This window comes from Hippopotamus amphibius, chromosome 6, assembly GCF_030028045.1.
Source record: "Hippopotamus amphibius kiboko isolate mHipAmp2 chromosome 6, mHipAmp2.hap2, whole genome shotgun sequence".
NCBI classification, from domain to species: Eukaryota; Metazoa; Chordata; class Mammalia; order Artiodactyla; family Hippopotamidae; genus Hippopotamus; species Hippopotamus amphibius.
The window spans coordinates 138,628,037-138,649,789 of NC_080191.1; the positions used below are offsets into that span (position 1 = coordinate 138,628,037).

The 21,753-nt window shown below is 37.4% G+C and overlaps 2 protein-coding genes across 6 annotated transcripts in view; one reads left to right on the forward strand and one right to left on the reverse strand.

Annotated features, from left to right (window-relative positions):
* The window catches only part of SMC4 (structural maintenance of chromosomes 4), a 34,324-nt gene extending 30,538 nt beyond the window's left edge, over nt 1-3,786 (forward strand). Inside the window, exons 20-24 of one of the 2 annotated variants that reach the window (XM_057737839.1) lie at nt 234-407; nt 853-1,035; nt 1,157-1,389; nt 1,912-2,095; nt 2,577-3,786. In XM_057737839.1, the coding sequence (XP_057593822.1) occupies nt 234-407; nt 853-1,035; nt 1,157-1,389; nt 1,912-2,095; nt 2,577-2,729 (927 nt within the window). In that variant the 3' untranslated portion in view covers nt 2,730-3,786. Of the gene's footprint in view, nt 1-233; nt 408-852; nt 1,036-1,156; nt 1,390-1,911; nt 2,096-2,576 lie in introns of those variants that run through there. The other variant, XR_009054206.1, reaches the window with a different exon arrangement.
* A 1,863-nt stretch (nt 3,787-5,649) lies between these two features.
* TRIM59 (tripartite motif containing 59) lies at nt 5,650-16,228 on the reverse strand. 4 transcript variants are annotated; one of them, XM_057737848.1, is made up of 4 exons: nt 16,119-16,222; nt 15,115-15,188; nt 10,374-10,432; nt 5,650-7,096 (listed from the first exon to the last, which is right to left on the reverse strand). In XM_057737848.1, the coding sequence occupies exon 4, from the start codon at nt 7,091-7,093 to the stop codon at nt 5,891-5,893; it is 1,203 nt and encodes a 400-aa protein (XP_057593831.1). In that variant the 5' UTR covers nt 7,094-7,096; nt 10,374-10,432; nt 15,115-15,188; nt 16,119-16,222; the 3' UTR covers nt 5,650-5,890. The 4 variants fall into 4 exon arrangements, with proteins under 4 accessions (XP_057593831.1, XP_057593830.1, XP_057593828.1 ...); XM_057737847.1 differs by lacking the exon at nt 16,119-16,222 and adding an exon at nt 15,310-15,831; XM_057737845.1 differs by lacking the exon at nt 10,374-10,432 and having other exon boundaries at nt 16,119-16,228.
* Between the last annotated feature and the right edge of the window lie 5,525 nt (nt 16,229-21,753).

Consider the following 21,753-nt stretch of genomic DNA (forward strand, 5'->3'; position numbering starts at 1 on the left):
GGTGACATTAGTACCTTGCATAGTAAGCACTCAATAGATTAAACTTATAACTGTGTTAACTTTCATCTGTACAATAAAAATGAGTACTGTATTGTAACTTTTCTGTAAATAAAAACATTTTCATTGAAAGTGGAAGGCATACAGGGAGAGATTGCTAGCTGCTTCATCTTTGTAATGTGAAAATCCCTGTTCTATTTGAGAAGATTATATCTGTAGCATTTCTTGATTTTTAGGAGTCCTTACCAGAGATCCAGAAAGAACATCGTAACCTACTTCAAGAACTAAAAGTAATTCAGGAAAATGAACATGCTCTTCAAAAAGATGCACTTAGTATTAAGTTGAAACTTGAACAAATAGATGGTCACATTGGTGAACATAATTCTAAAATAAAATACTGGCAAAAAGAGGTGAGAATTGTTACTGTTAGTTAAATGTAACTTTAAAATATCCTTTGTGAAGAAAGGTTGGGGTTTTTGTTTTTGTGTTTTTGAGGTATGTTGTGATTCTTAATTTCACGGTATATAATCACTTCTCAGGTTTACAGGGGACAAAATGAACAGTATATAGTAGTTATTATATTACAGAAAAATATGGGTAATGGTTAGAATTAGTGAACATTTTCACCCCATGACTGGTAACAGAGATTTAACAAACGGCTACACGAACACTTGGAACACTACAACTATTTTTTTTTTTAAGTCCTTTGAAAAATAGTTGATACACAAATTAGTCACCACTCCTTAGGTATATATCATTTTGACAGGCAATTTGTCATATTAATTTGTGAGGTTTTTTTTTAACAATGAATTATAATACTGTGCCTTTTCTAACACTCATCTAACAAACTTTTAGATTTCAAAAATATCATTACATCCCATAGAAGACAATCCTGTTGAAGAGATTCCAGTTCTAAGCCCAGAAGATCTTGAAGCAGTCAAGAACCCAGATTCTGTAACAAATCAAATTGCGCTTTTGGAAGCCCAGTGTCATGAAATGAAACCAAACCTTGGTGCCATTGCAGAGTATAAGAAGAAGGTACAAATAAACTGTTCGTGTGTAATGGTCAGAAATTCTCTTTAGACCTTAGCCTAAATTGTGGCCTTTATTTTATATAATTAGTAGTGTTAAATAGATGTTTTTCTCATTCTTTTCCTAGGAAGAATTATATTTACAACGGGTAGCAGAATTGGACAAAATTACTTATGAAAGAGATAATTTTAGGCAAGCATATGAAGATCTTCGGAAACAAAGGCTTAATGAATTCATGGCTGGTTTTTATATAATAACCAATAAATTAAAGGAAAATTACCAGATGCTTACTTTGGGAGGTGATGCTGAGCTGGAGCTTGTAGACAGCTTGGATCCTTTCTCTGAAGGAATCATGTTCAGGTATGTAATTATGCTGTATACCGAGTTTTGGATTCTTCTGTTACATCTCTCTACATATTCTCCAAACTTAATATTTTTTAGGGGTGGCATGTGACGGTTAGATCTACAACTTGTTTTATTTCATAAATAAGAGTTTGCCTACATGTTGGCTGTTTATAACATAAATTCTAGACAAACAGTAAATACTTGATTTTACAGAATATTTGTCTAGTTAATTTTTAATTTTCGAGCCATTTTTAATCTAACATCTGGATTTTTGCAAAGCAAAAAACTGCATTGGAAACAGGAAGAATAGCAAGAATTACTTACTGGCTTGCTGTCTAAATCTTATATTCGTGTTAGGTGTTCCTATATGTTCATCCTCCAATAACATGTTTATAAAATAACCCCCCAAAAGTTTATATTTGTGAAAAGCAAATTTAGAGATTCCCAAGAAAGGTGATAGAAGCCAGTTATGGGAAACAAATCACAAAGTCTTAATTTAGCTTTACAAGTAATTTGAGATTTTCTTAATTATTTCAGTGTTCGACCACCTAAGAAAAGTTGGAAGAAGATCTTCAACCTTTCAGGAGGAGAGAAAACACTTAGTTCATTGGCTTTAGTGTTTGCTCTTCACCACTACAAACCCACTCCCCTGTACTTCATGGATGAGATTGACGCAGCCCTTGATTTCAAAAATGTTTCCATTGTTGCATTTTATATATATGTAAGTAATCATTTAGGGCTTTTCATTCTGAAAATTGTATGGTTTCCCTAAATGTCATACATAGAATTCTTTGACTTGATTCTTTCTTTTGAGCTTTTTCCCTGTTCTCTAATACCACGTCCCATGGTATTAAAGGAGACCGCATCCTTTATTTGAGCCAAATAGTTCCATTTTGGAAAAGTAAAATATAAAGGAATAATGTAAATTAGTAGCAGAAACACAGCTATAACTTTTTTTTCCTAGATCTTTTTTCCACTAGAATTCTAGACAACCATGCTTCCAAATACCCAAATTCTTCTCAAATCCAAATACTGTTTCATGAATTATCTATGTTGTCATTCTTGTTCATGTTAATTATCAATGTCATGTTGAATTTATAGCCCAAGAAATATTTCAGGGAAGTAAAGCTTAGATGTTTATTATGATTTATATATTTACATATATATGTATCACTTTTCTAATTTATTCTCTTTCTCTTTAGGAACAAACAAAAAATGCCCAATTCATAATAATTTCTCTTCGAAATAATATGTTTGAGATTTCAGATAGACTTATTGGAATTTACAAGACATACAATATAACAAAAAGTGTTGCAGTAAACCCAAAAGAAATTGCATCTAAAGGACTCTGCTAAACTTGTTTATACCGAAGACTTCTCAAATTGAATCACCATAGACTGTATTTACTGACTTTCTATGTGTAAAGTTATCAGTTATATAAAATACATATTCTTAAACTGGATCATGTAACTAGCTTCTATTTTATGCTGTTAAGTAAGAGATGTTACAAGTCTAATAAAATATTCTCTATACCTGCTTCTAGGAGATTGTAAGAAACTGACAGTTTTGTAAGTGGCAGACTATGGAGAAAATAAAATGTCTGGGGGTGGTCAGGTGACTTACCCTTAGTCCCAAACTGCCACCTGCAGAGTTAAGTGTGTTACTTGATAAACAGTACAGTTCTAAACTAGATCATGTTACCAAAACGCAGCATACTTTCATGGACCTTTGGCCTACAATGGAAAAGCCTACCAACTGCTACTATAGTAAAAATTTTAAGGTATTCCACTTAGTAATTTAATCGCTATTTATTACCCAAATACTGAGAACATTTTTTTTTAAACCAGTCATTCTGAATTATTAGAATAAAAAAATTTAAATTTTGTACATTCTTTTCTAAAACTTGATGTGCTTGACTGTTTAAAACACTTGCAAAGGGGCAGCAAATACGTCTGTAATAACCTGGATGTCTCATTAGTTAAAGGAAAAAAAGTACCCACTATTGTTGCTTCAGAAAAAGAATGAAGTGTATAAGGATTAATTTCCTTAGTATAAATGGAAATTAAGATGGAGTGCTGTTTTCCCATCAAGTTATCAAGGGGTTTTTTTTGTTGTTGTGTTACACTGTATTAGCTCAAGAACATTACAATGGTACTGGAAATAAGTTGGCTACCAACCACTTGGTTTTCAGGAGACATTTTGGTATTGAATCAAAAGTCTGTCCTAGCTATTCAGTTTCTAGATACTGATTCTGAGGAATTAAAATTAAAAATTACCTTGTTAATTCAGTGCAATATTGTTTAGATACTAAAACCCAACAAAGACAGTCTGTATCATAATATAACCATTAAAATGTAAGTATATTAGCATGGACTTAAATAAAGCAAGACCTAAAACTCAAGTATGATCATTTGTTTTAAATCAAGATTATACAAGGGAAAAGTAGAAAAAAGCATCAATAAAATCAAAGGCTTTTTCATTGGTGAGAACAGAGATGAATGGAATTTAATATTTTTATATTATATTTTAATAGGAGTTAAAGTAGATAATGCCCATAACCCATATGAAAATTCCAAAGCAACCACTCCTGAGTTTGAGCGCCTTATTAAGGCACTCAATGCAACTAAAATATCAAAATGAGTTTATTAAAATATATACTTTTGTTATACATAAAAACTTAGACATATTTCAAGATTATACTTTAAACTTTACAATCTCATCCTCTTGATAAAAATAGAAAAGAGAAGAGCACGTATAAGCATCACGTCTGTATATTTGACTATTCACAATACATAAAATTTATCCAAAAGTAAAGTTTTGTCTACTAAAAACTGGCAAAATGCTTCCATTTTTAGCTGATTAGAAACCTGAATTTAATAAAAATCTTGGCTTAAATTTGAAAGGTAGCACGACATGAACTCTGAAAAGAAGACGTGGGGTCTCATATACTAGATACATGGCCTTGGGCAATTTACTTTGGTGTCTGTTTCCTAATCTACAAAAAGTGAGAATTAATACCTACTTCAGAAATGTGAGAATACATTTTTAACACATAATAGCTAACGTTTCAGTGCTTACTAATATTTATAAGTATTCCAAAAAGTATATGGCATTTTTCTGTTGTAACTAGTACTTCAATCAAGTCAAAGCAACTTCAGTCTAAAGTTAGTGTGTAGCTGAATATTTACCTCCTCTACCTCCAAATGTTCTTTGCCCACACAACAGTTAGTTGTGCTATTCTGAGTCTGATCATAAATTTACAATACAGCCAGCCATCTCAGTGTTCAGACTTGATTCTCAGCAGATAAGACATTAAGGAGTATTTTAGAACTAATGCCCTGATTACAGCCACATCTGTAGGACTTAACCTGACCTGGAAAGTAAGAACTAAGTAAGGCTCCTAAAGATGTGATCTAAGAGTTATACAGCCAACTTGTAATTTCTGGAAAGTGAGCTTGTCCTTACACTTGCATGGACAAAAGGGCCAAGAGTCCTACCACAAGCAACACAATTCAGTTCCTGTTAATAAAAAGGGAACTAAATCAAAGGGATTTGACTTAATATCTAAGACTCCCTTTATAACACAAGTCAAGAAAATAAGATCGAATTATTGGTACTTTGGCATTAGCGTAAGAATGTACGACAGAAAATGTAAAAATTTTAAAGACAAATACAGTTAACATGATGCCACCCAAGTATGATAAGGGTGAGATATGTCAATAATATTCCTTTCTAGTAACATGTTTTAGAGTTTTTATCCAAGAACTGATTTGACTGATAAGACTAAATAAGATTACACAAAAGTCAAATACAATCCTAAAATCACACAAACCATAGAATAATAAGTGCTAGGAAATGTTACTGTTTGGTCCCTAATGGTACTTTAGACTTCCAAAAGCAATAGTTTTATTAGGAGTGAATGCTGATAAAAACATTTGAGGACTCTTAAACCTATCTACCAAATGTACCTGTGGATCAAATACATTTGATAAAACACATCTCTAATGTAAGCAATCCCCTATCACTTTGAGACTTTGCTAATTTAAAACCACTTCTCACCGTCCTTATTTGCCCATTCAAAAGCATCTAACTTCTTATACTTTTCGGGATTTTGCCATCTTTTAATTAAAAGCTACATATACACAACTGCAAAGCCAACCACTGCAGTATATAATGCTAAAAGGTAATACCAGTACAAGAATATTTAAATATTACAGTGATATTAAGCCCACCTCTCAAACCAATAGAAATGGGATATGTGTTAATACCCAAACCAAGTAATTACTAGATTCTGTTCTGGTTTTCAGGAGACCAGAGACATTCTGTCTCATTTCTAACTTTTGATGACACATTTTCTATTCAGCAGAAGCATGAAAGGGATTATTTATATTTGTTGCAACTCAAACTTTAGCCTGCTATTTTATTTATCCATGCTACCCCTATTCCTCCATTTAGCAATGGTCATTAGTCTCTGCTGTACAGAATAAGCCTACTTGAACAATTCAGATTTGAATTTTCAATAAGAAATTATTTTCCACATGAATTCCTTCAGTAAATATAAAGTGTGACATAGTATATTCTTTAAATAATGCACATTCTTAAATAAACTTTGGTAAACAGATAGAGAGACTTCAGAAAAACATATTGAAGTGATTTCATTTAAAAAGGTTATTATGTGTTGGTTAAAAAAGAGGATCAGCATGAGTATCACTGAAATTAGTGTAACTATAACAATGTTTAGAATCTTAAAAAATTCAACTTTTTCCTCATCAGGCCAGGAACATGGCATCCTTTTTGAAGAAATTTTCATTTCAGGAATGAGAAGTTTCTTAATTTGTCCAATTTCTGTTCTGCTCCAAGCTTTCAATACTTGGCTTACTCGAGGATATATTTCAACAGGCTGGGCCTCAGGAAGTGGTCTTTGTTTCAAGATCTGCACACGTTGGCGGACATCATCAACTTTTTCAAGAAATTTAAGTGGAGACTCTTCTTGTAACGATGTTGTCAGTGTCACTAATTCAAGCTGCTGCTCTCTTATTTCTTTCATTCTTTCAATCTGTGGAGTATATTCCTGATTGATCAGATTCCCAACATCACAAAGAGCAGTTAGAAAAAATTTTTTTTTCTGTTCTAATGTATCACTAAGCTCTTTAAAATACTGGAGAACAACTTCCTTATCACCTTGGACCATTTTCTCCGAATGAGATTTTTGTTCTTCCAGGTTTTCAATAAGATGAGTAAGATCTGTCCAATGTGTGTCAGTTAACTGTTCAAGCAGTTTTTGAGGCGTGTCCTTTTCTTTCACATAGGCACTTTCAAGGTCATCTATAGGATGACCATGATGTTGACCTATGGTAAGGCAATGACCACAAACTAATTTTTTATCCAGAAGACAGTAAACATTTAACGGCTGCCTGTAATGTTCAGGGCAGGTGACAATATCTGGATGGTCTTCCTGCTGGTACTTTTCAATAATAGCCCTTAATGCAAAATTAACAGGTAAAGATTCGATACCAGTTGGAGCAATTTCAATAATACTTCTGCAGTTAGGGCACTTGAGTGGAATGTGTAAAGGTCTCCATATATAAAAGTTACCAGATGCCTGTAGAACATTTTCCAAGCAATTTCTACAAAATGTATGAGAGCATGGTAGTACACGAGGATCTTCAAAAATACTGTAACAAATGGGACATGTTAACTCATCCTCAAAATTGTGCATTTCCTGTCAAGAGAAAAAAGTATTTTAATTCTACATATAACAAAGACACATGCACGTATTAAGTTTTAGGTGTTAACCTCCAAACTGTTAACATACTGTACTTGTCATTTAAAAGAGGATAATTAAGGTATCTACTAAGATTTTTAAAATTAGCTTTCTATATAATGCAATTCTTAATAAATTGATCACCTTTAAGAGCTTATTTACTTTGGGGTGTTCTGTTGAAATCTACTTAATGATTATAACTAGTCTGTGCAACTTTTTACATTCTAAGATGCTAAAATCAAAACTATACACAACTAATGAAAAGGTAAGACTAAATATTTCTATTAAATAACAAGTTAATTCTTAGCAAAATTACATTCTTCAATTCACACTCCCAGTTGGCTCCACCATAGCTTCTAAAGTAAGTTACTAAATTTCTGTTCTATAAATTTTTCAGCTTCTTGAATTGGAATACTAGTGTGTATGCTTAAAGCCCTGACTCAGCATAGTGTAATATTCTAAAGTAATACTAATTTGAAATTTGGAAGGGAAAAACATTTCTGAATTAGTCCTTGCAATAAAGAAGTTTGAAAGATGAAGTCCTGATTGTGGGAATTATGAACTACCGGCCACTAGAGCGTCCATGATAAAGAACATCTTAGTCATCTTTCCTTCATGGAAGAGACCCAGCAACAGTTCAGAGCGCCTCTCTGACACAAGTAACTGACTACTTGGAAAGCTATTATTGCTATTTCCAACACTCCTTCCATTACCACTCATGTAAAATCTAAAGCTTACCAAACCCTCTATAAAAACTGTTAGGAGTCTGAGTAAACAACATCTACAAATAACTAATTGTACTTTTAATAAATATAAAAACCTCTTCAGACTTTTTATAGCTCTCTGCACCTCATCTTCACCATTGGCAAAACCAAACTCATTCATTCTTCAAGTCTCAACTTGAGTCCCACCTCCTCCCCCAGATTAGGTCCCCTGTTAATCTCACTGAACACTGCACTTCTACTTTATAGCAAGCACTTAGACGGATTTTCTTTAAAAGAATTTTGTGGGAATTCCCTGCCGGTCCAGTGGTTAGGACTCAGCACTTTCACTGCCGCGGCCTGGGTTCAATCCCTGGTCAGGGAACTAAGATCCCGCAAGCTGCATGGCGCAGACAAAAAAGTAAAAATTTTTTAAAAAAATGTAACATTTTTGTATACATTAGAATATAAGTCTGCAATAAGGACAGGAATTGTGTTTAAGCACAGAACTTGACACACGATAGCCATTACTCAATATTGGTTGAATAAACACTGCCCCTTAAGATACCAATGTTAAAAAAATGTCAGATCTTAGTTTTTTTGTTTTTAAATTGCAAAATCTCTGCTTAAGAAAAGCTCTATTAAGAATCCATCAGAAAATAGAAAATACTCCATTCAGACCATAATGAGCCAAGATGTGAGAGACTGATAAGCCTGAACTGTGAAGCATTCCAGGAAACAAAAGTAATTGGGTGGGACTCCCCTGGTGGCTTGGTGGTTAAGAATCTGCCTGCCAATGCAGGGGACACGGGTTCGATCCCTGGTCCAGGAAGATCCCACATGCCACGGAGCCACTAAGCCTGTGCACCACAACTACTGAGCCCACGTGCCACAACTGCTGAAGCCCACGCACCCAGAGCCTGTGCTCTGCAACAAGAGAAGCTACCGCAATGAGCAGCCCATGTACCACAAGGAAGAGTAGCCCCCGCTCACCACAACTAGAAAAAGCCTGCGCACAGCAACAAAGACCCAACGCAGTCAATAAATTAATTAATTAACTTTTTAAAAAAAGTAATTGGGGGGACTTCCTAGGTGGTGCAGTGGGTAAGAATCTGCCTGCGAATGCAGGGGACACGGGTTCAATCCCTGCCCCAGGAAGATACCACATGCCGCGGAGCAACCAAGCCCATGCGCCACAACTACTGAGCCTGCGCTCTAGAGCCCGTGAGCCACAACTATTGAGCCCATGTGCTGCAACTACTGAAGCCCATGCGCCTAGAGCCTGTGCTCTGCAACGAGAGCCACTGCAATGAGAAGCCTGCGCACCACAATGAAGAGTAGCCCCCACTCGCTGCAACTAGAGAAAGCCCGTGTGCAGCAACGAAGACCCAACACAGCCAATAAAATAAAATTAATTAATTAATTTTAAAAAAAGTAATTGGGCAACAGAAGATGCCATTCACTGCCGATAAATTCAAGTGCCTACATGCTGGGAAGCCTTTATGACTACCCTACATGTACAGCGAGCTCTGAAATTGAAAAATCACCCAAGAAAAACAAATGTTTCTCAGTTTATTTCAGTGATTTCAGAATTCATAATGAAGGAATAAATAGCACTTTGCAAAGGAAAAAAATTTAAGCAATGGATATATATTCGATTTAGATTTAAGTTATTTAGAGTTATTTCATATATCAAAAATTAACCCTAAAACAGAACCCAACCTTTCCCTCTAAAGTTTTCCTCCAAAGTACTATATTTGTCAAAAAGTTCGAAAACATTTTCCCTGGGAACCCATTTAAGGACCCAAAAGCTTAAATTTCTTTAGAATGAGGATATTCAATAACAAAATTGTAAAGAAATATTATCTCTTAAACTTACATAACATGGAAGCAAATATCCTGGCCTCAAAAGTTACTTCCATAGCATATAAAATTTTTAACAAAATTCAATCAGAAATGTGTAGATAACTTCAAGATACAGAAATCAAATCTATTCTCAGACTACCTTCTTCTAGCTGATTTAAGAAAAATTGATTTTAGGCAACAAATTCATAAGTCAGGACTGGCTAATAGAAGTAAGCCTGGTTGAAAATAACTATGTAAGGCCAGGAACTTTCTAACTCTGGCTGCTGCCTGAGAAACAGAAGACAAAGATGGCTATCATGCTTAGGGGCTAGTTCTTTCAGAAACTAGTATGAAATTATATGCACCAGAAACTTTCCATAACCAATCTAGACTCTTGAGCAGGAGAAAAGGAGCAAAAAATTTTTCCCGTTCTCTGGGGTGAACATCTTGGATTTAGCTATGCTGTGTGTATGTGACAACACTGGAAACTAAAAACAATGAAGCAACTCTTCATTATTCTCAGGAAAACACAGCTTCCGACCCAAAATTCCATACCCAGAAAAAGTAAATAAATTTCTGAAGGTAGTCTAAAGATAGTTTGACAAAAGAGGTCTCAAAAATGAAGCACCCGTCACCCACCCTTTCTAAAGAAACCACTGCAGGAAGAAAAGAAAAACAAGAATTCTCACCAGGATAGCTGTGAAATGAAGTCCTGGATAACTGTGCGGCAAGCCATAGAAAAAGAAGTCTGCAGGAAGAAGACAGAAATCCAGAAGGAATGTCTTTAAGTAAATAAATGGAACTGACAGAATATTTCATGTGTCTGAACATATTGAGAGGTAATGAGAAAACTAAATTTAGGGAAAAGTGATGGAATCATGAAAAGAGGAAATATTACAGCACATTATATAGCTCAGTTGTCCTAACAGTCATGATATTATAGATATCAAATACTGATTTTACCAAAAAGCATGACTCTTATGGATTGAATGTTTCTCCCCAAAACTCCTATGTTGAAATCCTAGTCCTTAATGTGATGGTATTAATGAGGCAGAGCCTTTGGGAAGTAATTAGGTCATGAGAGTAGAGCCCTCATGAATGAGATTAGACCCTTATAGGAAGAGACACAGGGCTTGCTCCCCCTCTTTCTCTGCTCTCTGCCACGTGAAGACACAGCAGGAAGACAGCCACTTGCAAACCAGGAAGAGCGCTTTTGCCAGAACTCAACTTTGCCAGCATCCTGATCCTGGAATTCCCAGCCTCCAAAACTGCAAGGAATAAGTGATTGTTTTCTAAGGCACATAGCCTACGGTATTTTTGTTATAACAGCCTAAACAAAGAAAATGCCAAAATTATGTCGGGAGGAGGGAATAAGGGAAGGAAACAGTGTTTAAGAACTTAACTTCCCTTATAAGAAGTCAATACACACCTAAAAGTGAAAAAATCAAGAAATCACATTAAAAGCAAATTATTTAGAAATACAGAAGCAATACCAAAAGAAATATTGAAAAGAAATGAAGTGATTGCTTCTGGAGAGCAGGAATCAAGAGTGGGAGAGTGAGGGCAGGCTGCTGTTTTTCATTATAAACCAAATTCTGTTTTACTTTCAACTATTAACATGCAATTAAAAATATTAAAGTTTTAAATAAAGAAATAAAAACAATCCCACATGCTCCAGGCAGAAAAGATATCTAAAAAAGGAAAACAAAAGCATAATGGTCTTAGAATTCTCTGGGAGACTATAAATTCCAAAGATGGCCACAACAATTAACTCCCACATATGTTGTTCTGTGATGTGACTTCGCTGATATTCTCCCATCAAGAGATGAAATCTATTATCCCCTCAAAAAGATCTGGGCAGGACATGTGACTGCTGTGACCAACAGGATACAAGTGACACTATGACAGTTCTGGGTATAGCCTTTAGCTAGCCCAGCAGATTGCTGCCTCTTGGCTATGTGAAAAGCCTAGGCTATTCTGCTGACTAGAGGGGCCAAATGGAGAAGCAATGAGGTGCCAGACATGTGAATGAAAAGCCATCTTGAACATGCAGCCATCCAAACCTTCAGATGTTTGTTACACAGCAGTAGATAACCAGAACATCTCCAAAGCAACTACAAATGCTAAAAGACAATGTAGCAATCAATATGCACAAGGATCTGGAAGGAAAAGGATATGACCTAAGAATTCTTTACCCAGTCAAGATGTAATTTATTCATGTGAAGTAATAAAAATGCTCTTTAGCAAAATCTAGAGGATTAAAAAAAGTTCTATAGGGCAGAGCTGAAGCCATATCCTTTCATTAACAAACAAAAGAAATAATATAAAAAGGATTCATATAAAAGAAAAGAAAATGAACCTAGGGATAGCAGAAGAAAAGAACAATTCTAATTCATGAAGAAAACCATGAATTAGAAAACAGAAAACTGTTAGAATTGATAAACCCAGGAGCTGGCTCTTTAAATAAACAAGCCATTAGCTATCTATGATAGGAAGCTTCCAAGATGGTCCCCAATGACCTCTACCTCCTAGTTGTCACACTCTTTTGTAATCCCCTCCTCTTGAGTGTGGGCTGGACCGAGTGATGCCTTGTAACAAACAGAATGCAGCAGGAATGACAGACTACCACAAAGATTTTGTAATAAAAGGCCATGGCCTCCATCTGGAATGTTCTGGCTCTCTCTTCATCCCTCTTAGATCACTCTCACTGAGCGAAGCAGGATGCCATGCTGCAAGCAGACCAAGGTCCACTGGTATAGCAAAAAGATAAGGCCCTTAGTCTAACAGCCCCCAAGAACCTGAAGCCTCAAACAACTACACCGTGAACAGATACTTCAGGTCCAGTAAAATCCTGCAACGACTGCAACATCATAAGAGACAGAGGCAGACAGCTAAACTGCTCCTAGATTCCTGACTCAAAGAAATCTTCAAGCTGCTAAGATCTGGGATAGTTATGCAGCAATAGATTAATATACTATCCTAAACCAGAGGGGAAAAGAAGAAACAACAAACATACTAAGTTAGTGTTGAAAAAAAGCAAATAAGCCAAATATAGAAAAAGCCCAAATTATAAAGAATACCTTGTGTAACTCTATGCTACTATATTTGAAAATCTACAACAAATTAACTATTCTCTATATCAGTTCAAATACCAAAACTGACCAGAGAACATAAAGCAAACCATGAGGGAAATTCACAAGTTGGAAAAGTGCTACTCTGAAAAAAAAGGGGGAAAGGGGGCAAGTTTCTCTGGTGAGTTCATTCAAGTGGTCAAGAAACAACTACTTTTACAACTCCTCCAGAACACAAGATGGAAAGTTCATGAATTGTTTTGAAGATAGTATAACACAATTCCAAAACCTAACAAAGACAACACAAATTAAATATAGATTACAAAAATGGATACTGATGTAAAATCCTGAATACAGTATTAGCAAAAACAAATCCTCAGCACATTAAAAGAATACACTACAGGACCAAATAAGGTTCTTTCCAGAAATGTAAAGTTCATTCAATAACAGAAAATTACGCAATTAGGTCAGTGGAGAAAAACTGTATGACATTAGATGTGAAAAATGCACATAATATAAAAACCAATACGCACAGTCCACAAAGACAAAAAGTGAAATGGTGGTTGCCAGGGGCTATGGGGAGTTGGAGAGTTTTTGTTTACTAAGTATACAGTTTCACTTTGTAAAGATGAAAGAGTTCTGGAGATAGATGGTGATGGCTGCACAACAATGTGGAAAGTTTCTAAAGCCACTGACCATACACTTAAAAATGGTTAAAATGGTAAATTTTATGTATGTTTTAAAAGGCAAAAAAAATTAACCCATGTAAAACGTTATTTTCCTCCAGTGGGTACTAACAGCCCAACTACAAATTGATAACTTAGTTCAAGATTTCCTGCTTCCCTTTTAAATGTCACTAAGAAATATGAATATAAAAAAGAAATCTTTTTAGAAATAAACCTGAAGCTAAATCATCTACTTATAAATTTCACAATTCCTTGTGCTTAAGTGTCAAAAACAAACACATTACTGAATTTCTAAACTTTTATGCAGTCTTTCTCCATAGGGCTGATTTTCTATGGCGCCTCCATGATGTCTAACCAGCACATTATGGATGGTCAGTACTGATGGCAGCTGATAGAAAATTGGGCAGTACCAAAAATATCATTACCCATTCTCCTGTGTAAACTGTTTTTCAAGCTTTAATTCCCTAATGCATTATTGCCTTTCATCTCCAAACATAAATGGTTATAAAACATTCATTACATTTTACAACCTCTGAAGAGAAATCTGCCACATTATAGAGTTAGAGGATTTGCTCTAGGACTTAAGAGTGTGAATCAGCTATAAGCCTGGAAAAATTCAAGAGATGCCACCACCCAGGCTGGGTCTCACATCTTTGTGGCCCTAACTGATAAAAAGCACATTTTATGCAATTCAAGATTTACTTTAGAAATACTACGTTTGTGCCATCTATAAATACAGGGGAAGATTTTTAAAATACTTTTGTATGTATACATGCACAAAAATAATGAAGGATCACCTAACTCTTTCAAATTAAAAAAACAAATCCTATGGTCAGATCTGATTTTAACTCTGCCCATTTGCACTGTTTTCCTGCATTTTGATATTAATCTGTTTTCCCAAACTATAAAAGAAACTGTTAGTGCAGTTTAACCAGGAAATGACATGAGAAGTTAAGATTGTTTTTCTTTATATTTTTCAAAGTGAAAATATGCATTTGGTGGAAAAAATTCAGCAATATGTTTGCTGAAAAGCAATGTGAAAACTAACATCACCTAGGGACTTTCCTGGTGGTCCAGTGGGTAAGACTCCCGGCTCCCAATGCAGGGGGCCTGGGTTTGATCCCTGGTCAGACAACTATATTTCATGTGCGTGCCACAACTAAGACCATGTGCAGCCAAAATAAATAAATAACTATTTAAAAAACAAAAACAAAACCCTAACATCACCTAAAATCAAAATTTTGTCTTGCCAGAGTAGTTAAATTATGGTACCTTACTTTCAAGGATAGCTACTTGGTCATTAAAAAGGAATGCAGATCAACATGTAAACACATGGTAAAAAGGTATCCAGATAACTTAATTCAACTCCAAACGCAGATCTGTATGTGTTAAATGTGTGTATCTGTATTAAGATGCACACATCCTTGTAAAATTTCTAGAAGGGTAAACAAGAGTTAACAGTGACCAACTTTAAAGTACAGGTCAGATAAGGGAGCTGTTTACTTTTCACTTTATGTTTCATACAGAATTCATACGGTTTGAATTCTATACACCATCAACATACACACCTGTTTTCAAAAGATTTAAAAATTTCACCTTACAGTTTAAACCATACATTCAGCAAAAATTTACTGAAAACTTCTTTGGTACTCACTTAATCTCCCAGAACTTACCACTTTGTTGGCCTTCTGGTCTGGCGACTGAATATATATCTTCTCCAACTTTTTCAGATTCTTTTCTTCTTATTCTGAAATGAAAATAATTTTATCTTAATGTTCTACATCTACATTCTCAAAAAAATGTTAAGTATGATATCATAGGGAATGGTGGTAATTTGTTTTTTATTGTGTACCTTCCCTAAGTCTCACCGTTTTTTTGTAAAGGAGTGACAAATTTCAACAGCTGTGGATCAGCCAGAGCGGTATCACCTGTACCCTGAAAATCTCAACATGTCTGTGACCAAATAAATTGTCACAAAGGCCCTCTTTTTATAGCGTCAAGTATCTTCTGAGCTTTTGAAAACATTAGCCAACAATGGCGATGACAGAGCAAACATTCACAGTCATTTTGGACTGCTGAAAGTCAACTGGAAGACAAGAAGCACCCATGGAAGTGAAAGATTTTGCCAGCTTAAAATTATAAATCTTGATTTAGGTTATCCCCATCCATACGTTTGTTCATCTCTCAGTTCTGCCATTTAAATGTTGAGAGACCCTGGGTCAATTTTACTTAGTGCCTCTCAGAACCGACGTTTCACATCTGTAAAATGGGCATAACTACACCTATCCTGTTAAATCCAATGAGAACGTCTCCCAGAGAAGGGGCTCAAAACAGCAGCGCCCTTGCCCTTCTTCCCCTTCCCGAAGGTTTAAGACAAATCCTCGCGGGCCTTTCTCCCAACGCGCTTCAGTGCCCTCCGCTCCGAGCACTCGCGAGGCCGCCCAGCTCGGCGGAGTCCGGCTCCTCCCCACCTCCCCACCACTGAGGGCCTTCTTCCTCACGGAAACGCAGCTCCTTACTGGCGGGACGTTCCCCAAACTCTCCACCTGGGACAAGAGGGAAGAGAGCCGAGACGCAAGCCAGCCCTCTCCCTTATCAAGCCCCGAACACAGCTTGCGCTACAAAAAAAGGACCCAGAGCCGCCTTCTCGGACTGAAGAGAAGCTCCTTAGACTCACCGGGAGGACGGTGAAACCAAGCAACGCTCCCACCAGAAACAGAGCTGCACGGCCTCCGGGCGGATGCTGAGAGCGGCTCGGCGTGCTGGCCCTCCTCCGCCCTGAGGGCCTTCAGGTGCGGAGACGAGGCGGGGCACGGGAGCCTCACGACGCAAGCGCGGTCTCCCTGGCAACCTTCAACTGCAGGGCGTTAGCCAATAGGAAAGAGCGCGGGGTCGCTGTTCGAAAGTAAACTGCCGTCAGCTGGGCAGAGGCGGGGGCGTGATCTCCCGGGTTCCGCGCGAGGCCCGCGGCGAGTTTTCTGCGCCTGCGCACACGGGGTGGGCTGCCGCCCCAAAGCTCAAGAGGCGTGTCGTAGGGGACGCTTCGGTGTGTGGAGCAGCTTCTGGAATCCGTGACCCGGCCTGGAGTCCCTAGTGGGGCCGCGGGATGGCGTCCCGGGAGAGGCGGGGCCTGGCGGAGGCCGACGATTCATACAAAAAAGATTCATAGAACGTTTTTTTTTTTTTAACCTGGAGCCAAGCCGGCACGACCTGATTCTAGACGTTAAAGCGTAGCGTCTTCCATTGTGACCTCATAGATTCCCAGCGCCCTGAGGCGCCCTTGAGGGCACACGCACCCCAGTGGGCAAGCGCTGTCCTCCCCTGAGCTCGGCTTTCCTTTTGTTTGCTGCATCTGGAGACAAACCCAGCAGAGTACTTGGTTCAGGATAGGAAGAGGGGGTTTCTAATTGTTGAGGATTCTTATCTACGTATAGAAAACTGTCTCTGAGGGCTAGTGCGACTTTAAGACTCATTTAGGACAGTCTCCCTCTGTCTCTCCCTACTCTTCTTCCCGCCTCCGCTCTTCTTTCCACGTTATGAAATTATTGCCTGGAGATGACTGTTGCACAGAAATCCTGACTTCCAGTGCAATTTCTCCGCCAAGTTCCTATTTCACCTTCTTAACCCTTAGAATTAGAAAACAGTTCAGTAATCCTTTCCCCTGTTTTTCTTGAGAAACTTTATCCATCTGTATCGCAAGACACACTCAAACAGCTTCCCTCTCTCATTTACAGCTGTGCTAAAGAAAGCTTTGCGCCTCGGTATACTGTGTATTGCCAGTACTTTCAGGTCTTAGGCTCATGTACAGTAAATTACAGAAAAAAATATTAACCAGAATAAAATTAAGTTAATATAGTGAGTCCTGAGTCACTCTGAGATGTCTTCACCAATTTAGTTGCTGAAAAGTTTGCTTGTGATGTGTGGATTCCAGTGATATCCAAGATATCCACTGTTACAGGGTGGCGTATATCCATTTAGACTTTATGATGCACGTAGGTTTTCTTTACTTTTTTAAGAACTTTTATTGAGATATAATTGCCAATACAATAAGTAAGCCAGAAAGAGAAAAACAAATACTGTATGCTAACTCATATATATGGAATCTAAAAAATGGTACTGATGAACCCAGTGACAGGGCAAGATTAAAGATGCAGATGCAGAGAATGGACTGGAGGTCACGGATGGGGCGGGGGGATTTGGGATGTAGTGAGAGAGTAGCATAGACATATATACACTACCAACTGTAAAATAGATAGCTAGTGGGAAGTTGCTGTATAACAAAGGGAGATCAACTCCATGATGGGTGTTGTCTTAGAGGGCCAGGACAGGGAGGGTGGGAGGGAGTGCCAGGAGGGAGGGGATATGGGGATATGTGTATAAATATAGCTGATTCACTTGGTGTACCTCAAAAACTGGTACAAGAGTGTAAACAATTATATTCCAATAAAGAGCTTAAAAAAAAACAAAGATACTTTCTACTGAGCTTAAAAAGAACTTTTATTGAGATATAATTGACATGCAATAAACTGCATGTATTTAAAATGTAAAATTTGATATCTTTTTTTCTTATGTATATGGCAGACTGTTTTTTTTTTAAGCTCTTTATTGGAATATAATTGCTTTACACTGTTGTGCCAGTTTTTGCTGTACACCAAAGTGAATCGGCTGTATTTATGTATATATCCCCATATCCCCTCCCTCCTGTGACTCCCTCCCATCCTCCCTATCCCAGCCCTCTCAGTTATCACCCATCATCGAGTTGCACATAGGTTTTCTATTTAAACATTGGAGTCATCCTGATAAAGTTTTTTAACTTACTGTGAAAACAATATGTTGTGAACATCTTTCCGTAGCAATAAATGCAATATACTTCTATAAAATTATTCTCAAAAAAAAAAGTATAAGGCTGATGTTAACACTGGACTTTGGGTGATTATGATGTGTCGGTGTAGATGCATCACTTGTAACAAATGCACCACTCTAGTGGAGGATGTTGATAATGTTGGCAACTATGCATGGGGAGTAGAGCAAGAAATATATGGGAAATCTCTCTACCTTCCCCTCAATTCTGCTGTGAATCTAAAATTTCTCTAAAAATAAGATAAAGTCTTAATAATTTTTAAATTTTAAGTGTAATTGCCTCCAGAATGAATGTATGTGGTTGAATAATGCTTGAAGCTATAATTTTTTCAACTGGTGTTTTCCCTGTTGCATTTCCTTACCTAAAGAGTTATGTATGTAGCAAGAAAGCAGAAGTAACTCTCACTAGACTTGACTGGTTTTGTTTTCCAAAAAGGCTCAATCCACTGAGGGAAATAACATTTAAGGGAAGAGGCTGAATGTATGGGAGAAGTGAAAAGAGAGAAGCCCCCAAATAGAGATTAATCAGGTCCTAGTGGAGGCAAGATTTGACACCTGAAAGGAGGGGCTACATCTGTTCCTACAGGGAAACTGTCTTAGAGACCCATGGATTCCCAGCTCTACCAAAGATTTCTGGAACCCAGCATGACCAGGAACTGGCAGAGAGCTACAGAAGCCTACAAAAACAATGGCAGTCTCAGTAATAACAGTCAACTTGGCATAGTTGGGTTTGTGGACTGTGATTCATCCATTCTACAGAAGGTAATGTTGGCCTGGAAAGACTAGGCAGAAAAGTAACACATGCAGAAGTACATGCTTAAAATCCATAAGCTTAAAAATCTGAGGTGCTAAGGTGCACCCAACCCCCAAAAAAAAGGTGGGAGGGAGAAATTTCAGCTGCTTTGGGTCTCTGCCTATATACTTGCGCCAACCTCCTTTTAACAGAATATAGGAAAAGGATAAAAGATGAGAAATTTTTTGCAGTTATTAACAGGTGATATGAAGGAGAGGCAATAAAACATGAATTTTATGACAGACTTTGGTGCTCAGATCAGAATCCCTACTTAGACATTCTCTGTCTCAAGAGCCAAAACAGGAGGCCTCAGTCACAGAGAGGTGTCCTGTAGGCAAGCTAAAACACTTTCTGACTCGGGGTTTTAATAGCTACAGAGTTTAAATACCCCTCTGTTGTCTCCCATCACATTGGCCTCACAGAATTATAGTAAAGAGAACATGTGATTTTCCAAATTATAAGGCACCTTATAAGTTCATCTCTAGAACTTCAAAGAAAGCACAGCCACACTGGTGCCATGATTACAGTGGCAGTGAATCAAGGACAGGGAGCTAGGAGAATTTACCTAACAGTTCTGAGAAGGTCATTTTATCTGGGAAAAAAAAGGACTTGCCTTGATGCAGTAAAGTTCACAGAGTCAGGGATTTGGAATTGGAAGAGATCTTAGAAACAATTTAGAGAAACCTCATCTTCAGAGGAGAAAAGCCTTCTGACCATGTTGGCGCTGCCTTAAACTGAGTTTGAGCTCAAATTTGATATTAGTACTGAAAAATATATAAACTACATAGTTTTAAGCATTAGAATATATTATATAAAATTAATTTTCACACAGTCCTTTTCAGCAGTATCTCAATGCAACTTGGAAAACTAAAAGGATATCTTCTGTTCAATAGTAGTTTTTTTTGTTTGTTTTTTGTTTTTACTTTATTTTTTTTTTTGGGGGGGGTACATCAGGTTCAATCATCTGTTTTTATACACATATCCCTGTATTCCCTCCCTTCCTTGACTCCCCCCCCTCGAGTCCCCGCCACCGTCCCTGCCCCTGTCCTCTAAGGCATCTTCCATCCTCGAGTTGGACTCCCTTTGTTATACAACAACTTCCCACTGACTGTTTTACAGTTGGTAGTATATATATGTCTGTGCTACTCTCTCGCTTCGTCTCAGCTTCCCCTTCACCCCCCGCCCCCTCCCATACCTCGAGTTCTCCAGTCCATTCTCTGTATCTGCATCCTTATTCTTATCACTGAGTTCATCAGTACCATTTTTAGATTCCGTATATGTGAGTTAGCATACAATATTTGTCCTTCTCTTTCTGACTTACTTCACTCTGTATGACAGATTGTAGTTCTATCCACCTCATTACATATAGCTCCATCTCATCCCTTTTTATAGCTGAGTAATATTCCATTGTATATATATGCCACATCTTCTGTATCCATTCATTTATTGATGGGCATTTCGGTTGTTTCCATGTCCTGGCTATTGTAAATAGTGCTGCAATAAACATTATGGTACATGTTTCTTTTGGGATTATGGTTTTCTTTGGATATATGCCCAGTAGTGGGATTACTGGATCACATGGTAGTTCTATTTGTAGTTTTTTAAGGAACCTCCAAATTGTTTTCCATAGTGGCTGTACCAACTTACATTCCCACCAACAGTGCAGGAGGGTTCCCTTTTCTCCACACCCTCTCCAACATTTGTGGTTTCCAGACTTTGTGATGATGGCCATTCTGATTGGTGTGAGGTGATACCTCATTGTGGCTTTGACTTGCATTCCTCTGATGATTAGTGATGTTGAGCATCTTTTCATGTGTTTGTTGGCCATTGTTCAATAGTAGTTTACCTCCTAATTAGTTTCTCTTTCACTTACTATCATTAAGAATCATTTAATTTATTTTTTAAGAATCATTTTATTTCAAATGCCACTAAGTTTTTTTCAAGTGGGGACCCACTAGGTTTTTTTTTTTTTTAATTAAGGTATAATTGACATGGGACTTCCCTGGTGGTCTAGAGGTAAAGAATCCTCCTTCCAATGCAGGGGATGCAGGTTCAATCCCTGGTCTGAGAACTAAGATCCCATATGCCGTGAGGCAACTAAGCTGGTGTGCCACAACTACTGAGCTCACATACCTCAACTACAGAGCCTGCGTGCTGCAAACTACAGCGCCCACGTGCCCTTGGCCCAAGCACCGCAACTAGAGAGAGAAAAGAAGCCCACGCGCTGCAACGAAGAGCCCACATGCCTCAACGAAGATCTCGCGTGCTGCAACTAAGACCCAACACAGCCAAAAATAAAAAAAATAAAGAAAATAAATAAATAAATATTTTAAGAAGATATAATTGATACAAAACATATTTGTTTCAGGTGTACAACATAATGATTTGATATTTGTATGTATTGCAAAACAATCACCACAGTAAGTCTAGTTAACATCCATCGCCACACAGTAACAATTTTTTTCTTGTGATGAGAACTTCTAAGATCTACTCTTTTAACAACTTTCAAATCTATAATACAGAATCATTAACTATTGTCATCATGCTGTACATTACAGCCCCAGTGACATGCCTACTTTATAACTGGAAGTTTGTACCTTTTGAAACCTTCACCCATTTCAACCACTCCCCACCCCACTGCGTCTGGCAACCACCAATC

Bases quoted from the DNA above. Each gene is read 5' to 3' on its own strand.
- TRIM59 (XM_057737845.1), bottom strand. From the start codon at position 7,093: ATGCACAATTTTGAGGATGAGTTAACATGTCCCATTTGTTACAGTATT.